At 35.6% G+C, this 16,587-nt stretch overlaps 1 protein-coding gene across 2 annotated transcripts in view; it reads right to left on the reverse strand.

Annotated features, from left to right (window-relative positions):
- The window catches only part of Wwc2 (WW and C2 domain containing 2), a 225,408-nt gene that overhangs the window by 106,020 nt on the left and 102,801 nt on the right, over window positions 1–16,587 (reverse strand). For both annotated transcript variants that reach the window (XM_026400593.2, XM_026400594.2), the window contains exons 3-4: window positions 2,834–3,037; window positions 1,958–2,034 (exon numbers count right to left, since the gene is read on the reverse strand). In XM_026400593.2, coding sequence (XP_026256378.1) covers window positions 1,958–2,034; window positions 2,834–3,037 — 281 coding nt within the window. The remainder of the gene's footprint in view (window positions 1–1,957; window positions 2,035–2,833; window positions 3,038–16,587) is intronic.

Below are 16,587 nucleotides of genomic sequence, written 5' to 3' on the forward strand. Positions count from 1 at the left end.
TGGAAGTGTAACTGATGTGATTCAGCAATCTGTATACGGGGTAAAAATGGGAGTTCATAACCCACTTGAATCAAACTGTGAAATATGATATATCAAGAACTATGTAATGTTTTGAATGACCAACAATAAAAAAAGAAAATTTAAAATATTGAGATTATTTTGGTCAGAATATTTTTCATGCCAATGTGCAAGTAACTAGAAACCAGGAATAATCAAACAAATTCGTACACTGAAAAAAAAATATCAGAATTAAGCTGAAATCATTAATAAAAGAAAATTTCCAATTATGTAAAAATTAAAGAATAAACTTTTATGAGAAATCATAAAGAAATAAAATATTTGGGAACTGAATTATAAAAAAATACAAAAATTCAAAACTTCTGTAATGTAGGCAAAAGTCATGTATATAAATTAACTTAGACCCTTAAGTACAGATATTAGGAAGTAAGAAGGGCTGACTACCTGATAGTACCCACTAAAGTGTGCTTTTTCTTTTATGTTTTTCAGGTGCTGGGTACCAAACCTAGGGCCTCATATATTCTAGGTAACCATTCTACTACTGAGCTATATTGCCAACCCTAAAATGTGTATTTTTTGACACAGCAATTCAACTCCTGCACACACACACACACACACACACACACACAATTTGTGCACCAAAAGATATACATAAAAGATGTGTACATTAACATGTAACTCTAACAGTAAGAAACTGGCAATAAACTGTAATGTATATTGTTATAGGTTGGATGTGATGTGTCCTCCAAAAGCTCTTGCGTTAATGCAGAAGATGAAATGATTAGATTAGATTATGAGAGCTATCACTTAGTCAGAGGATTAATAATTATGGATTAATGCTCTGGGTAGTAACTGACTGTAGGCAGGTGGGCACATGGCTGGAAGAAGTAGGTCACTGGGGGATGACTTGAGGATTATATATTTTGTTCCTGGCTCCCTGTACTCTTTCTCTGCTTCCTGGCTGCCAAGAGCTGAGAAGTTTTCCTCCATAATGCCTTTCCACCATGATGTTCTGTCCCACTTCAGATTCATAGCAATGGAGTCAAGTGACCATGTACTGAACCTGTGAGCCAAAATACACTTTTCCTCCTCTGTTGTTCTTGTCAGGTATTTTGGTCACAATAATGAAAAGCTGACTACATATATAACAATTGTAAAAGGGATATAAAGAATTTATGGTGTGTACACCAAAGTAGAATGTTGTATAGCAATAAAAGCAGATTGGATGAATCTTGAAATGCTATTGAACAAAAGAAACCATCAAATACTACAGATGGTAACATTCCAGTTTTACAAATTACAAAAAAGACAAAAAATTAACCTGCAATGTTAACAAGTATTGTTTTTAGGGGGTCATAATGAAAAGTAATGACAATGAGGGGACACAATGGAAACTTCTGTGGTTATAGTAATAATCTATTTTATGATCTTGGTATTGGTTACATTTATTAATTTGCTTAGTGAACAGCCGTTAAGACACCCCCCAATCAAGGAAAAACAAGTTCTGGTCTTAACAGCTATTTGATCAAAAAGATTTCAGGCCAATATTAGGAAACACTCCTGTGTGAAGAATTGTGGGGAACTAATAAAGTCTGACTTCAAAGAGGAATGACATTATGACCTAAGTTTCAGTCATCTTTAAATACTAGGTTGTTTCACGAAAGAACAACTTGATTTAGCTCTAAAAGACAAAACGTAGCACAATGAAAGAAAGTAAGTTATCAAGATTTAAATTCTGTTAATAATAAATCCCAATAATGGAACGAAGATTGTCTCAATCACAGATTCTGAACTTGTTTAAACAAAGGGAAAAAGACCACTCAGCAGGGAAAAGTGGAAAAGTCTGCTATACCAAATGGAGATAGGAGACGATCACTAACTAACCTCCCTTCCATGACCTTTAGTATCTATGCATCCAACCAAAATAAAAAAATCTTACCCTTAATCGTGTAGTGGAGATCTCAGCTTTTAAAATATCAGGATCATATTTAGTACTGGATGAAGACCCTGAGAATACTTTTGCAAGAGGAAAAAAAGAAAGAATAATTATTTTCAAGTTGCCTAACTAGTTCTCTCACTTTAGAATTTACTGACTCTAAAAAGAAGATTTATATTCTTCAGTGGATACTTACTTTCTTTTTGCAATTCCTTTGTCATTCAGACACCTAAATATAAAATTAATCTTCAAACCTCTATAATTATTTTAAAACTCATGAAAGAGAAATACCATAAATTAATTTATTCTAGATTGTATATATACTATGTCCTTAGAGGACTATATTGCAGATGCAGCTAATCAGGGATTTACATTTTGCATGTACTTATAATTTAAGTAGAACTTCCAAGCCCATCAAAACTGCTTCTTTTAAAAGGATCAGCTCCAGATTATCCATATATAAGATAAAGGAGAAGTAAATGGGGGGGGGGGGGCAGTGTGCAGAAACTTTGTTCTAACTAATAGTTCCAGTTTCTCATCACTAAAAATATTGTACAAGAGTAGCAAATGGAGCCAAATGACTTGCCTTGTTCTGAAAAAGTACAAATCAACTCATCAATGAATAAAAAGCATTATAAGAGGCAAGAGTAAAAACAGAAGGTATGCATAATTCCCAAATGGGGAAACTTTTATCTGGAATGGGTCTGAGATATTTTACTGAGAAATCTGTAAGGTTCCCTCACCTCTCATGGCTTAGAGGAATTCTTCTTGCCTAGGAAAGGAAAAGGGCTCAAAAAAAAAAAAAAAAGTGCAACTGGCCTTCTATTATCTACAACCCCATCTTCATTTCTAAAGTATGAACAGCCACACTGTACTTACGGCTTGTGTGAGAACTTGACTTTTCCTTATAAGCATCATTTAATCGTACATATTCATCTAGGGCCAAAGCCAGTCTTTGTTCCTTCACGTGGTACAGCTCCTTCTGTGTCCTGAGTGCATCCTGAGCCACTGAGAGATAGTCCTTGAGCATTTTCTCCTGTTCCCCTCGCCATTGTTTTCTTGGATCTTCTATCTGCGTGGTTTCTGAAAATATAAAAGGTGAGGTTTGCTTTGTTTTACAATTTAACAGTGTTTAGAGGATTTAAGCTCAAGGGACTACCTAGTTTAAATTCTCGTATCCTCTAAAAAGTTTATTAGCATTTCTGGAGTGATTTCTCCAAAAATTCAAGAGTTTTTGTTTTTTATTTTGCCAAATCTCCAACCCCTACCCCTTCATTTTCAGTTTCTTGCCAATAATACCTTCTTACTATAAATCCATCATACAAAAGTTGCCATTCAGGAGAGGGGATGGAACTCAGTAATAGAATGCTGGCCTAGCAAGTGTGAGCCCCTAGGTTGAATGCCCAGCAAGAGTAGGTGAAGTGGGATGGCAACCAGATCATTCTCTTGAGAATTCTCACCAACAGAATAAAAGGCAAGCTATTCATTACAGCATTTGAGGCCCTGTACACTCTGTACTCAACTCACTTTGCTTGCCCATGATTCCATTAATATAGGACTCCTAAGGGTCTGCCCTCTACATCAATGCCACTCCAAATCTGGTTCACAGACTACTAACAATACATGAGTTCAGTTTCCTGTCCATGACAATAAGTAGAAAATCAAGAGTCAACATTTTGAAATTTTCATATCAATTTTATTCAGTTATTGTATATCTGTAGAATCTAATAATATTGGGGTTTGCATTATTTTGTTTTTAATTTTTTCTAGTAATTCATCTTTATTATATTTTATCAAAATATCAGTCAGTACATGGTAGAGTATAAAATGAAAAACAAACAAACCCCCAGTTCCTGGCTTAAGGAGAACACTCTATTCTAAGGTACTTGATTCTGCATACTTGAATCACTTAGAGACTCTGTAAAAATTTCTAGACCAATAAAACCTCTTCAGGTCGAATACAGCCTCTGATAGGCTTACTTTCATTTTTTTTTTAAATGTAGTTTGTGAGTTATTTGTTTGATACTGGGGATTGAACCCAGACCTAACACATGCTAGGCAAGTGCTCTACCACTGAGCCACAAGCCCAGTGTTCTGGTAGTTTAAAAGCTCTTCAGAGGACCCAAATGAACGTCCAAATCTGAGAACCACTGCTTTACAATGAAGCTCATATGCTATCTCTTACATGAAGCCCCCCTGACAACCCCTCAAACTGCCAGCAACTCTTCATCTGGGGTCCTCCATAGCAATTTATGCTTCTTTTTTAAACTTGAAATTAATTCTTCACTATTTGGTAAGCCACAAAGCATAAATAAAAATGAAAACAAAAGGATACAGACCATCCTGATTTTTTAAAAAATTTTATAATAGACAAATGTTTTTGTGACATGTTGAGCCAAGAAGTTGGGGTACACTGGTGTTTGGCACTGGGATACCATGGTGTTTTCAAGGGACTGGGCAGTGGTTGTTAATTCACAAGAAGGCTAGTGCAGGTTGGCTAAGGAATCTCACCTATGTCTACAGATATGTACTATACCTCCACTGTGAGACAGGGTAGTAGCTGTCTCCAGGCAGAGGAAGGGTTATGATTGGGAAGATTATGTAAGAGAGGCTTCTTGGGTGCTAGCAATATTGTTTCTTTCACTTGTCACATTACAAAATTATTTGTTCGACCTATATATTTTCAACTGTGTACTTTCCATGTTATATTTCATAAATATAAATATTTTAAAAGTCAGGGTATTATGACTTAAGATTTTGACTCTCCCAGAATATTTTGCCTGGGTGTACCCCAATAACACCAAATACAACCTGCAGATAATGTGGGGAAAAAAGGAGGTTACCTTTAATATAGAAAATACATGAGGTTTGATACACACAGATTACATGAAGTGGAGATTTAATTTTTTTTAAAAAGCATGTTGAAGACCATGATACAGGGCCACTAACTAGAAAACTAAAAAGCATTTATGAAACAATGATTCTCAGATATTAGACAACAGGTAATACAGGACTATGATCTCTAAAAGAAAGAAAATGAACTCTAAGATTACCTCCACGTTTCTGCCTGAAAATATTTTTGGACAGCAGTGCAAAAGGGATAATCTGAGCAGAGAAAGGAGGTCCTGCTAAATTACGGAGGGAGCACAGATTTCAGGAGGGCCCTGATAGATGGAATTTGTAGAATGGAGTTATAGAAGATCCAGAAATTTGTAGAGGAGCTGTATTAAGTTTCTGGGTAAATACTAAGATGCACAAATGGGGGCAACACATAAGGCCAGGCAAACAATAATTGGAGCTCTGTAAGTAGAAATTCTCAAGCACATGCAGGGCTATGCCAGGTTCAAATTGTGACTAGCCAGAGGCAAGTGGCTACAGTAAACATCTGGGAAATTCAGTGGCAACAACTATGGAGTTATACTCTAGTCTTGGTGCTAAGTAAGACACAGAGCAAAAGCTACTTTGAATATGACCTATAAAACTCTAAAACAAATATCTAAAGAATCAGGTAACTTAAGTACTCTATTGAGTGGGTGGTGGTGGTGGGATAAGTAGAAAACTCTTTTTAAAGGATAAAAAAAAACTTGCACCCAGGAATAACCAAACAAACAAACAAACAAAAAAAGTAACTACTTTTCAGCATCCACTAGAAAGTTACTAGATAGGATAAAACAAAACAAATATATGGCTCACAGCCAGGAGAATAATCAATTAGTAGAAAGAAACTTGAAAATGTAAAGATGATAGAATAAGCATAATCTGGATAAAACAGCTATCACAGTCCTGAATAAAGTCCTGAAATAAACACACACACACACACACACACACACACACACACACACACAGTCCATCCCAATGGCTAGGACACAGGTAAAAAGAGGCTCAACATCATCAATCATCAGGGAAATGCAAGTTAAAACTATGAAGTGATACCACCACACCATAACTAAAATGACTAAAATTTTAAAACAGTAACGTCAAGTGATGGGATATGGAACAACTGAACTCTCATTCATGGATACTAGAAATGTAAAATACCATAATTTGGGTGTGGGAGGTATAACTTAGCCATTACCATACAGCCCAGTAACTCAATAACTTGTTATCTGCCCAAGAGATATGAAAATACATATCCACAAAAAAGACCTGTATACAAATTTTCATTAACAGCTTTACTTATAATAGACAAAACTGTCCATTACAAGTCAAAGTAAATTTTTGTATAACCACACAATGAAATACCACTTAGCAATAAAAGAAAGCATAATACTAACATACAACGTGTATGAATCTCAAACACATGATGAGGGAAAGATGGCAGACACAAAAGAGTACATGCTGCTTGTTTCCATTTATATGAAATCCCAGACAGAAGTAAACTGAATCTAATGACAGGAAGCAGATCAGTGGTTGTCTGGACCCAGCAGTCTGGGAAGTACTTGTTACAATGGAACACAAATGTTCTTTTTGAGGTAATGAAAGAAACGCTGATTATTGCAATGGTTACATGGTACACATTTGCCCAAACTCATGAATTATATACTGAAAATAGATGCGATTTGGGCTGGAATTGTAGCTCAGTGGTAGACTGCTTGCCTGGCATGTGTGAGGCACTGAGTTTGATCCTCAGCAACACACATAAATAAATAAAATAAAGGTACTGTGTCCATCTACAATAAAAAATACATACATACATATATATATATTATAGATCAATTTATTATACCATATAATCTAATAAAGTTGATTCAAAATGTGTTTTTAAAAGTTTGAATGAATAATTACAATGTTAAAGAGAACTGAGGTGTAATGGTAACAATTAAAACATTATTTCAGCCAACATCCTTTGTCACATCAGCTGCTGCAAAAGAGCATTCATTGGTTAGGGAGTAAGGTCATGTGGGTTCTAATCCTGTTCTGTTATTAGGCAACTGTAGAAATTGGGGCAAATCATTTTACCTTTATATCAAGTCTCTCAAATGTAAAAGGAAGGGAACATGTTGGATTAATATTCTGATATTCTGACTCTGACCACTTTTAACCTTTGTGGTGAACACTGCTGGGGTCCTATCTAAATATTCTTAGATCTCTTTTCCCAGGTCTGTGCACCTGGTCCCTGAATTTAGCCATTCTTCCTTGTTAATATATGGTTCATTCTTAAAGGACTCCAGAAGATAGCTCTTGGGCACTCAAGAAACCTTCCCTACAGCTAAAGATTAACCAGTGAAACAGATAGGAAAAAATCTCCATGTACAGCAAATTCTGAGATGTAGATTACACTCCAGATCCGATCCCAATCCTGTGGAATCTGGGACTTTAGAGAAATATGACCTATGTCTGTATTTTCCCCTCACTATCCTCTTTTTCCTCATTTCCTTACTGGTTTATCCTGTGATTTCCTTCATAAATCACTTTCACTTAAATTCTTGGCTTAGGGCCTGCTTCCAGAAGAGCCCAACCATATATAACCTTTTATAATCTATGCAAATTAAGTGAATCAAGTTTGATCCTGGGTGATAATTCTCATATCCTTCATGTGACAGTAACAGTGGGGGAAAGAAGGAATGGAAGAGAGAAAGAGGATGAATCACTCTTGAAAACACAAAAGAGGGGGCTGGGGTTGTGGCTCAGTGGTAGAGCGCTCGCCTAGCATGCACAAGGCACTGGGTTCGATCCTCAGCACCACATAAATGTAAAATAAAGATATTGTGTCCACCTAAAAATTAAGAATAAATATTTTTTAAAAAAGAAAATTTTGTCATTAACAGAGAAACTCAATAGTCAGTTCTAGCAATGTTTTTTAGGATACCGATGGAGAACTGAATAAGTAAACTGCCCTGGTTATTGAAAAACATAAAATCGGTTAGATTAAGACACAGCCTAATTACTTCAATAAAATTATTTCTGTATTCCATAACAACATCGCTCCTTAGATTTTAAGCATCTGATATCATATCATACTTGAAAATACCACCACAGCCCATTTTGAGCTGCTTTTTCAGGGGTAGAGAGAGTATATTAGTCAGCCCAGGTGCCACTCTCAAAATGAAAGGTAGAGATGGGGGGGGGGGTAATGGGTCATACAGAAGGAGTGTTCTAACTAGCACCTCAATACTTATAACTGGAAAGGGATGAGAAACTGTTGAGGTACAGGAGAAAAGGAAAACTCTACAGTGACTTTACCACTTGCATGTCAGGAAGGCTGAAGGTACCTGCATTTTGAAACACTTATCATAATGGAGGGATGTTCTGAAACACAATGTTGTATTTTCCACTTATTAGTACAGAATATATTAATCATTTTTTAACTTCTATATATTTATCAAGCTTTGATATGCATAGAAGCCCTGCTAGCTGAGGACAGACTGCTGCTCCCAGAGTTAGTAATTAAAAATTACTAACAGCCATGGCCAGCAAATGGCCCTGTTAGTCCACCTTTCATATGCAAACCAGCCCATCCAAGCCCCAGTTCCCAGCTCTTTAACTCACTCTCACACTCTAAGCAGATATGCCCCGTCTTAAACACCTCAGGGTCAAGGACTGAGATCACCTCTATCACTCAGAGCCCAACAAAATTACTTAACTCCACCAATCCTAAACCTGTCCTCCTGCCTCACTCAGCTCAGCTCATTCCTTCCCAAGGAAAGCACAACAAAAGATCTGAGTCATGATTTTTCCTTCACTTCTTCTGCCTTCTGACTGACCAGGATACTTCCCTACATAGCCCTGAATGTTACAGTGTGTACCTTTCTCTTGAGAACTCTAAGTACTGAAACTTTTTTCAATAGTATCTACCTCTTCCTATTATTAGTCACTCCTATAAATTAAATCCCAAGCACAATCAAAACAACATGGATCACAATAAGAACTGGCCACTGTTTGAATATAAGAACCTGTAGTTAGATAGAGGTGAATGAAGGGAGGGGAGGGGGTAAGGAGGTAGGAAGGATAGTGGAATGAATCAGACATTATTACCCTATATATATATACATATATAACTATACGACCAGAGGGATTCTACATCATGTACAATCAGAAGATTGAGAAATTATCCTCTATCAAAGTACATTCTATTGTCATGTATAACTAACTGGAATAAAAAGGTTTTTTTAAAAAAGAACCTGTTCCTGATAAATTGGAATAGAAAAGTTAATCATTCTGCTGAAATGTCTAATGCCATGTACGATATTCCAAATGCTTTGCATGTGAATCTGAATCTTTTTAAACTTTTTTTAATTGTTGATAGACCTTCACTTTACTTATTAATTTATTTATATGTGGTGACCTTTATTTTATTTATTAATTTATTTATATGTGGTGCTGAGAATCGAACCCAGTGCCTCACACATGCTAGGCAAGTGCTCTACTACTGAGCCACAACCCCAGCCCCAATGAATCTAACTCTTAATGCAGTCCAACTAAGTATTTCTGTTTAGTCCTAAGAACTCAAGTGAGTCAAATGCAGAGAATGAAATGAGGAGATACGATTTGGCCTGTGACATCTCTAGAGACCAGAATGGTTCTCGGGATGTTTAATCTGGCATCTATGGATCTATGATACTAAATTGAAGTGATTCAGGCTGTGAAGGCTTGGTTCTGCTTGGAGTTGAGAGCCCTGGGTCATTAACAAAGTGGCTAGGTCAGTGGGGAATACTGTAACCACTGCATAAGACCTACAGCTCTTGCTTCAAATTAACTAGCTGATAAAAGTTGAGACTTCTCTGAAGTTGAACTGTGAATACTAATTTTAAAGATGTAAAATCTAAATGTACAAAAATGCGTATCTATGTGATTCGAGGAAGAATGTAAGCTGAAACCATTGTTTAAACAAGTGATATAGAAGGGGAGAGTCTTGAAAGGACAGACCCTCCAGTCAAAGAATCTTCCAGGACTGAGGAAGGGCAGCCTAATCATCTGAGGAATAAAGATAGGAAGAGATCATCCTGTAAGAGCCTAAACTTCTCATTTCATGTATTCACTATAATGTAGGTCTCTGGTTATCCTAAATGTTTAATACTTACATATACATGAATGCAAACTGATTCAGAGTATAATCTCATCATAAAATAAATAGAAATGCATGGTTTTAAAATGTCTTCTTAACTGTAGATGGCCCCCAATAATCTACACTTCCCAATATTCTTGCCTCTCTAGTATGTGCTGAATCTAGTGGATCATTTATTTATTTATTTTTAGCTAGGGATTTAACCCAGGGGCACTTTACCATTGAGCTATATCTCTAGCTTTTTTTAGTTTTTATTTTGAGACAGGGTCTCACTAAAATGTTGAGGGCCTTATTAATTGGCTAAGACTAGCATGGAACTTAGGATTCTTCAGTCTTAACCTCCCAGGTGCCTGGAATTATAGATATACACCACTGCACTTGGTTTCTAGTGGTTTGCTTCTTCTACACTGTAAGTGACGAGATATCGCTTCTGAGATTAGGTTACAAAAGGCTGTGTTGTTTGTGTTTTCTTTCTTTCTCTCTTCCTCGCTTTTTAGGTCTAATGAAGCCAACAGCCATGTTGTATGCTGCCCTATGGAGAAGCTCTCATGGCATGGAATCAGGAGGGAGGCTGCTGGCCAGCAGCCGGCAAAGAACTAAACTTGCCAACAACTACGTGAGTGAGCTTGGAAAGCAGATCCTTCTCCAGTCAAGGCTGGAGTTGACTGAAGTTTGGCTGACCCCATGATTACAGGCTTGTGAGAGACTTTGAGCCAGAAGTTCTAGTTAAGTCTTGCCTGTATTCATAGACATATAAATAGTAAAATAATAGATATTATTTTAAGCCACTGAGTTTTGGGATAATTTATTATGATAGGTATATAACTAATAATGATGCAATACAAATTGAAAGTGTATATAAAAAACTTGAAATGTTTTTAAGTTATAATAGTTGTAACAAGTATATACTCTCAATTCTTAGTCTATTTGGAGGTTTCAACTAATCACATTTCTTTACATGTTGGGGAACTGATATAATACCAACATAATATTTGTCAACAGCTAAAAGTCCACAAAGCATTGACAGCAATGCTGACTGACACTTAAATGAATAAAGTACAATAACACTATTGATGATGATGATGATGATGATGATGATAAGCCATCAGCATTTTATGGAATTAAAATAAATTATCAGGACTTGTTTTGAATAGGCAGCAGAAACACTCCAGTTTAACTATCTGGCATAAGAGATTCAGCAGGAAATGTTTATATTTCTGAAATGTTGCATGATTCAAATACAAAACTACAAAAGAGGGTTCCCAAAGGCACCTTCAAAGAAGGATTCATAAAGCAAAATTGTGCTTAATTCTCCATCCATTATATTTGCTGAATAGATTTGAAATAATTATTAAATGTAAAAACTCAAAGAACATATATTATACAAAAGTGGTATTTTTTATTAAGACTGACTAGCCTTGAGAGATCACTAAATCATAATACAATGTAATTTGCATGTTGTCTACTACATTAAAGAAGTAATATATTTCATACTATTAAAACATCACATATCTCAAGGGAATTCACATTCTATCACTTTTACAGATGTGGAACTTTATACCTAACACAAGAGCTTATCATGGAAGATAACATTAGACTTTTCAAAGGAATATTATTTCTGAATATGATGCGTATTTCTATTTTGCCTCCTGAGGTCAGGAAGAGTGAATGAAGTAAACCTGGACAACATTCCTTATCTTTCTTTTCACAAATATCTGCTAAATTTACTTATCGTCTGTCCGTTGTATGTACAATCATTAACCACCTACTATAAGCAATGAAAACAAGCTAATGTTCAGGCACGATCCCTCCTTCCAAGGAACTTGAAAATTTATAAGACATTGTGATGCATAAATTAAAAAAGAAGATTAGATTTAGAGTGAGATAAGTGCCTTGAGAGGAGAATGATTAAGTGCCACAACAATTTAGAGACCAATGGGTTTCTTCTGGTTGAAAAAGTATGATCCCATGTAACAGGCAGTAATTAAATGGGGCTTCCAGATTCTAGACAAGAGGACCTAGTTTCTTTTCACTTCTCCAGCCATCATTCACCATTTCCCACAGTCACAAATTTCTTTAATTAAGTCCTGCTTTCTCTAGCCTCTGGAGGTCTCTGGCTTTACCTAGAGTACCTTTCAGGAAGATTTTTCATCTCTAGCCCTCAAATCCCGCCACATACCCGCTTTCTCCAAGCCTGGTTAACTCAGCAGTCTTTCGAGTACCAACTAAAAGTCCTTTCTTTATGTTGCTATGGCCACACTCTTAGGAATGGCTGGGTGTTTCTACTTGTTCTCCTTTGTTCTACCAGTGTAATGATGATCCCTTCCATACTGTACTGTATATTCTCATGTGCTCCTCCGGTTAATAAATATGAAACTCATTGTGTAAGTAACAGTATGCCACAGAAGGGATCTAAACAAGGATATATAAGGACCTTAACTACATTTCAGAAAAAACATCTGACAAAAATGTGAGGTTCTAGTATGAAAAGAGCTGATATGAAGGTGCAGAATTCTCTTGTGATACAAGTTATACATTAAGTGAAAAAAAGCAATTTATAAAATACAATGTACAATAAATCCCACTTGAAGTACAGTATACATTAAAAACCGTGTGTACAACAATATTAAAAAGACTAGAAAGACACACATTAAAAGATTCAGATATTTAGTTGACTCTGGGTCATGTAAATATAGGTAAATTTTTTCCTTTTATCTACATTTTCTACTTTTAAGTACTTGCCTTTTATAAAACAGATAAAGGAAAAAAAAGAATGGTAATTAGGGTCTCAAGTAAAAAATGGTAGTGGAAAAGTTTAAGAAAGAAAATCTGACTTATTTTAAAGAGAAAAAAAATCAATAAGAATTAACAGGATGGGAGCTGGGGTTAAATAGCACTTGCCTAGCATGTGTGAAGCACTGGGTTCAATCCTTAGTAACACAAAAAAATAAATAAGTAAAATAAAGATATTGTGTCCATCTACAACTAAAAATATTTTTTAAAAGGAGACTTAACAGGATAATTCCTAATTTTTTTCTAATTAGTACCCATAAAGAATGTAATATTTTTACAAAACAACAAATTAGAAGCGAAAGCTGTGGAATCCTATTTAGTATTTATTCATTTGTTTACTACTGAAGACAAAACTATATTAAAATTTGTCTCATCACTGGGAATGTTTGACAAAAGATTAAGATAATCTGAGGTTGATGAAGATGGTGGAGCATTGGAAGCTATATCCTAAGCTGCACTGTGGCATGGGACCAAAGTAGCAGGTGCATATCTTCTCAGTAGGGTGGGTGAAAGGGATTTCACTAAAATTTAATATTGGCCACTCAAAGCAGCTTAGGGACTCAGAAATCTTGTACAATAAACAAAGAAGAAAGAATGCATCAGAGCTGACCCAGTCGATGTGGATTCACCACAAACAGGAAGAGGAACCATAGTCTTGGTTCCGAAAAACCTGAGGTAAAAAAATGTTGCTTAATCATAGATGATACAGAAGCTGCACTGCATGCTGGTGCTTGAAAAGCATGCTGTGTATCTCAACTGGCTATGGGAGCTGAAGCAGGAGCCATCTTTGGGTGAGGGCGCCACTGCAACAACTGCAGGATCCCAGAGATTTTATTTAAAAACCAAAACCAAAACCACACCATTGCTACAATATACTGGCATGGCCCACTGAGGAACCTAGACTGGGCCTGACAGAATATGAGTGAAACAGGTACAGAATAGACTGCACCCAGGGGGCATTTGAGTTGGAAGGCCAAAGGGAAGGCCATTTTAATAAAGAAATAGAAGAAACCAAGCAGAACTCTTGGAAATGAAAGACACAATCAATCAAATTAAAAACTCCTTTGGAGGTATCACTAACAGATTAGATTTCATAAAAATCAGAACCTCAGCCCTTGAAAACAAAACTTCAGGCACTGAGGACAGGCTATATGATCTTGAGTACACAGAAGACAGTGAACGGAAAACAGTTATAGAAAATGATCAGAATATACAAGAACTCTGAGATGACTATAAAAGATCAAATCTGAAACTCACTGGAGAAGAGAAAATGGAGGCACCAAGTAAAGGCATAAAGAACACTTTCAATGAGATACTTACAGAAAACAGGATCCCATATCAGAAAAAAAGACAGGCATATATATCCAGGAGGCTTATATCACCCCAAATATTCCTAGTCATATAAGAAGCTTGCCAAGACATACTCAAAATGCCTAACACAGAAAATTAGGAAAGAATATTAAAGGCTACAAAAGAAAAATTCCAGGTCACATTTAGAGGCAAACCAATATGGCTCACTTCTGATTTTTCACCTTAGACTCTAAAATCAAGGAGGGTTTTGCCTTAAAGTCCTAAAAGAAAACAACTGCCAGTCCAGATTACTATACTCATCAAAACTCACTTTCAAATTCCCAGGAGAAATAAAAACTTTCCATGATAAGAATAAACTAAAAGAATTCATGAGTACCAAGTCAGCACTACAAAGAACACACAAAGATAAACTGCACTCAGAGAAACTAAAAAGCAATTCCCAAAGTTCCCAACAGAGGAAATTCAATGGAAGAATAATCCACTAAATGAGAATCAAGACAGGATAAAATACAGCAAAAAACCAAAATGGCAAGAAAACATAAACACATATCCATAGTAACACTGAATGTTAACAGTTTCTTTTTTTTTTTTTTTGAGAGAGAGAGAGAGAGAGAATGAGAGAGAATTTTTTTTTTAATATTTATTTTTTAGTTTTCGGCGGACACAACATCTTTCTTTGTATGTGGTGCTGAGGATCGAACCCGGGCAGCACGCATGCCAGGTGAGCGTGCTACCGCTTGAGCCACATCCAAAGCCCAACAGTTTCAACTCCCTAATTTAAAGACACAGATTAGCAGAATGGAATAAAAAATGCATAATGCAAAAAAAAAATATGCTGTTTACAAGAGAGTCATTTTATAAACAAAGACATCCACAGGATGAAGGTAAAAGGATGCCAAAAAATTTCCCATGCATAAAGTCCAAGAAAACAAGCAGGACTCTGCTTGTTTCTCATATTTGACAAAGCAGATTTCAAGCAAAAATTAACCAGAAAAGCTAAAGAAGGCCACTACATCCTAGTAAAGGGAAAAACCAACAAGAAGTTATAACAATAATAAACATTTATGTCACAAATGTCAACATACCCAGTTACACAGAAAAAATACTCCATGATGTTAAATCCCATAATAATACTGGGTGATTTCACCATCCTTATGGCCAGAAAAGTCATTAAAACATAAAATCAATAAAGACATCTCCATTCTAAACAACATTATAAATCAAATGGACCTAATAGACATCTACAGAATATTCCACCCAAAAACATCTGAATTTACCTTCTCAGCTGCACATGGAACTTTTTCCAAAATAGATCACATTCTAGGCCACAAAGTAAATCTTAGCAAATACCCTCCCCCCCAAAATTACACACACACACACACACACACACACACACACACACGTATATGTCTGTGTCTGTGTGTTTGCCTGTATAAAATCAATAGGATCCCATGTATCCTATTCAAATCATCATCAACTAAAGCTAGAAATCAACAGCAAAAAAATAATAGAAACCATGTGAACACATGGTGATAGATCAATGATCTCTTAAATGAAAAATGGATTAAAAAAAGAAATGAGGATAGAAATTTTAAAAATTCTTAGAAACAAATGAGAACAGAGATACAACGTATCAAAATCTCTGGGACAGTATGAAAGCAGTTCTAAGAAGAAAATTTAAAGCACTGAGGGCCTACATTAAAAAATTAGATTCCCTATGCTCTATCTCAAGGCCTTAGGAAAAGAATAAACTAACCCAAAAACCAGTAGAAGACAGGAAATAATTAAGATCACAGCCAAATTCAATGATATTAAGAAAACAATACACAGGATCAACGCAACCAAGAATTGGTAAATAAGATTAAAAACCCTGTGCCAAACTAAACAAAGAGTAAGAAGAAGTAAATAAACAAGATATCACCACAGATCCTCCGGAAATACACGGAATTATCAGAACCTATTTTGAAAATTTATACTCCAATAAAGTAGAAAATATGGAAGACACTGACAAATTTCTAGACACATTTGATCTGCCCAAATTCAATCAGGAAGATACAGCAAACCTAAACAGACCAAAATTATATAATAAAATTGAAACAGCAATGAAAAGTCTTCCAAGAAAAAAAAATGCCCAGGAACTAATGGCTTTTCTATCAGACCTTTACATAAGAATTAATACCATTCTTTCTCAAAGTATTCCATGGAATCAAGAGAGAAAGAACACTCCCAAATACATTTAATGAAACCAGTATAATCCTGATACCAAAACCAGACAAAGACACATCAAGGACAGAAAAATATTCCTGTGAACACAGATGTAAAAATTATTAATAAAATATTAGCAAACTGCATTCAAAATCACATCAAAAAAATAATACACCACAATCAAGTGGGTTTCATTCCAGGAATGCAAGATTTGCTCATCATATGCAAATCAACAAATGCAATTCATCACTTAAACAAAATTAAGGGCAAAAATCATAATTATCCCAACAGATGCAAAAAAGCCTTTAATAAAATCCAA

The sequence above is a fragment of the Urocitellus parryii genome, chromosome 14 (assembly GCF_045843805.1).
Source record: "Urocitellus parryii isolate mUroPar1 chromosome 14, mUroPar1.hap1, whole genome shotgun sequence".
NCBI lineage: Eukaryota > Metazoa > Chordata > Mammalia > Rodentia > Sciuridae > Urocitellus > Urocitellus parryii.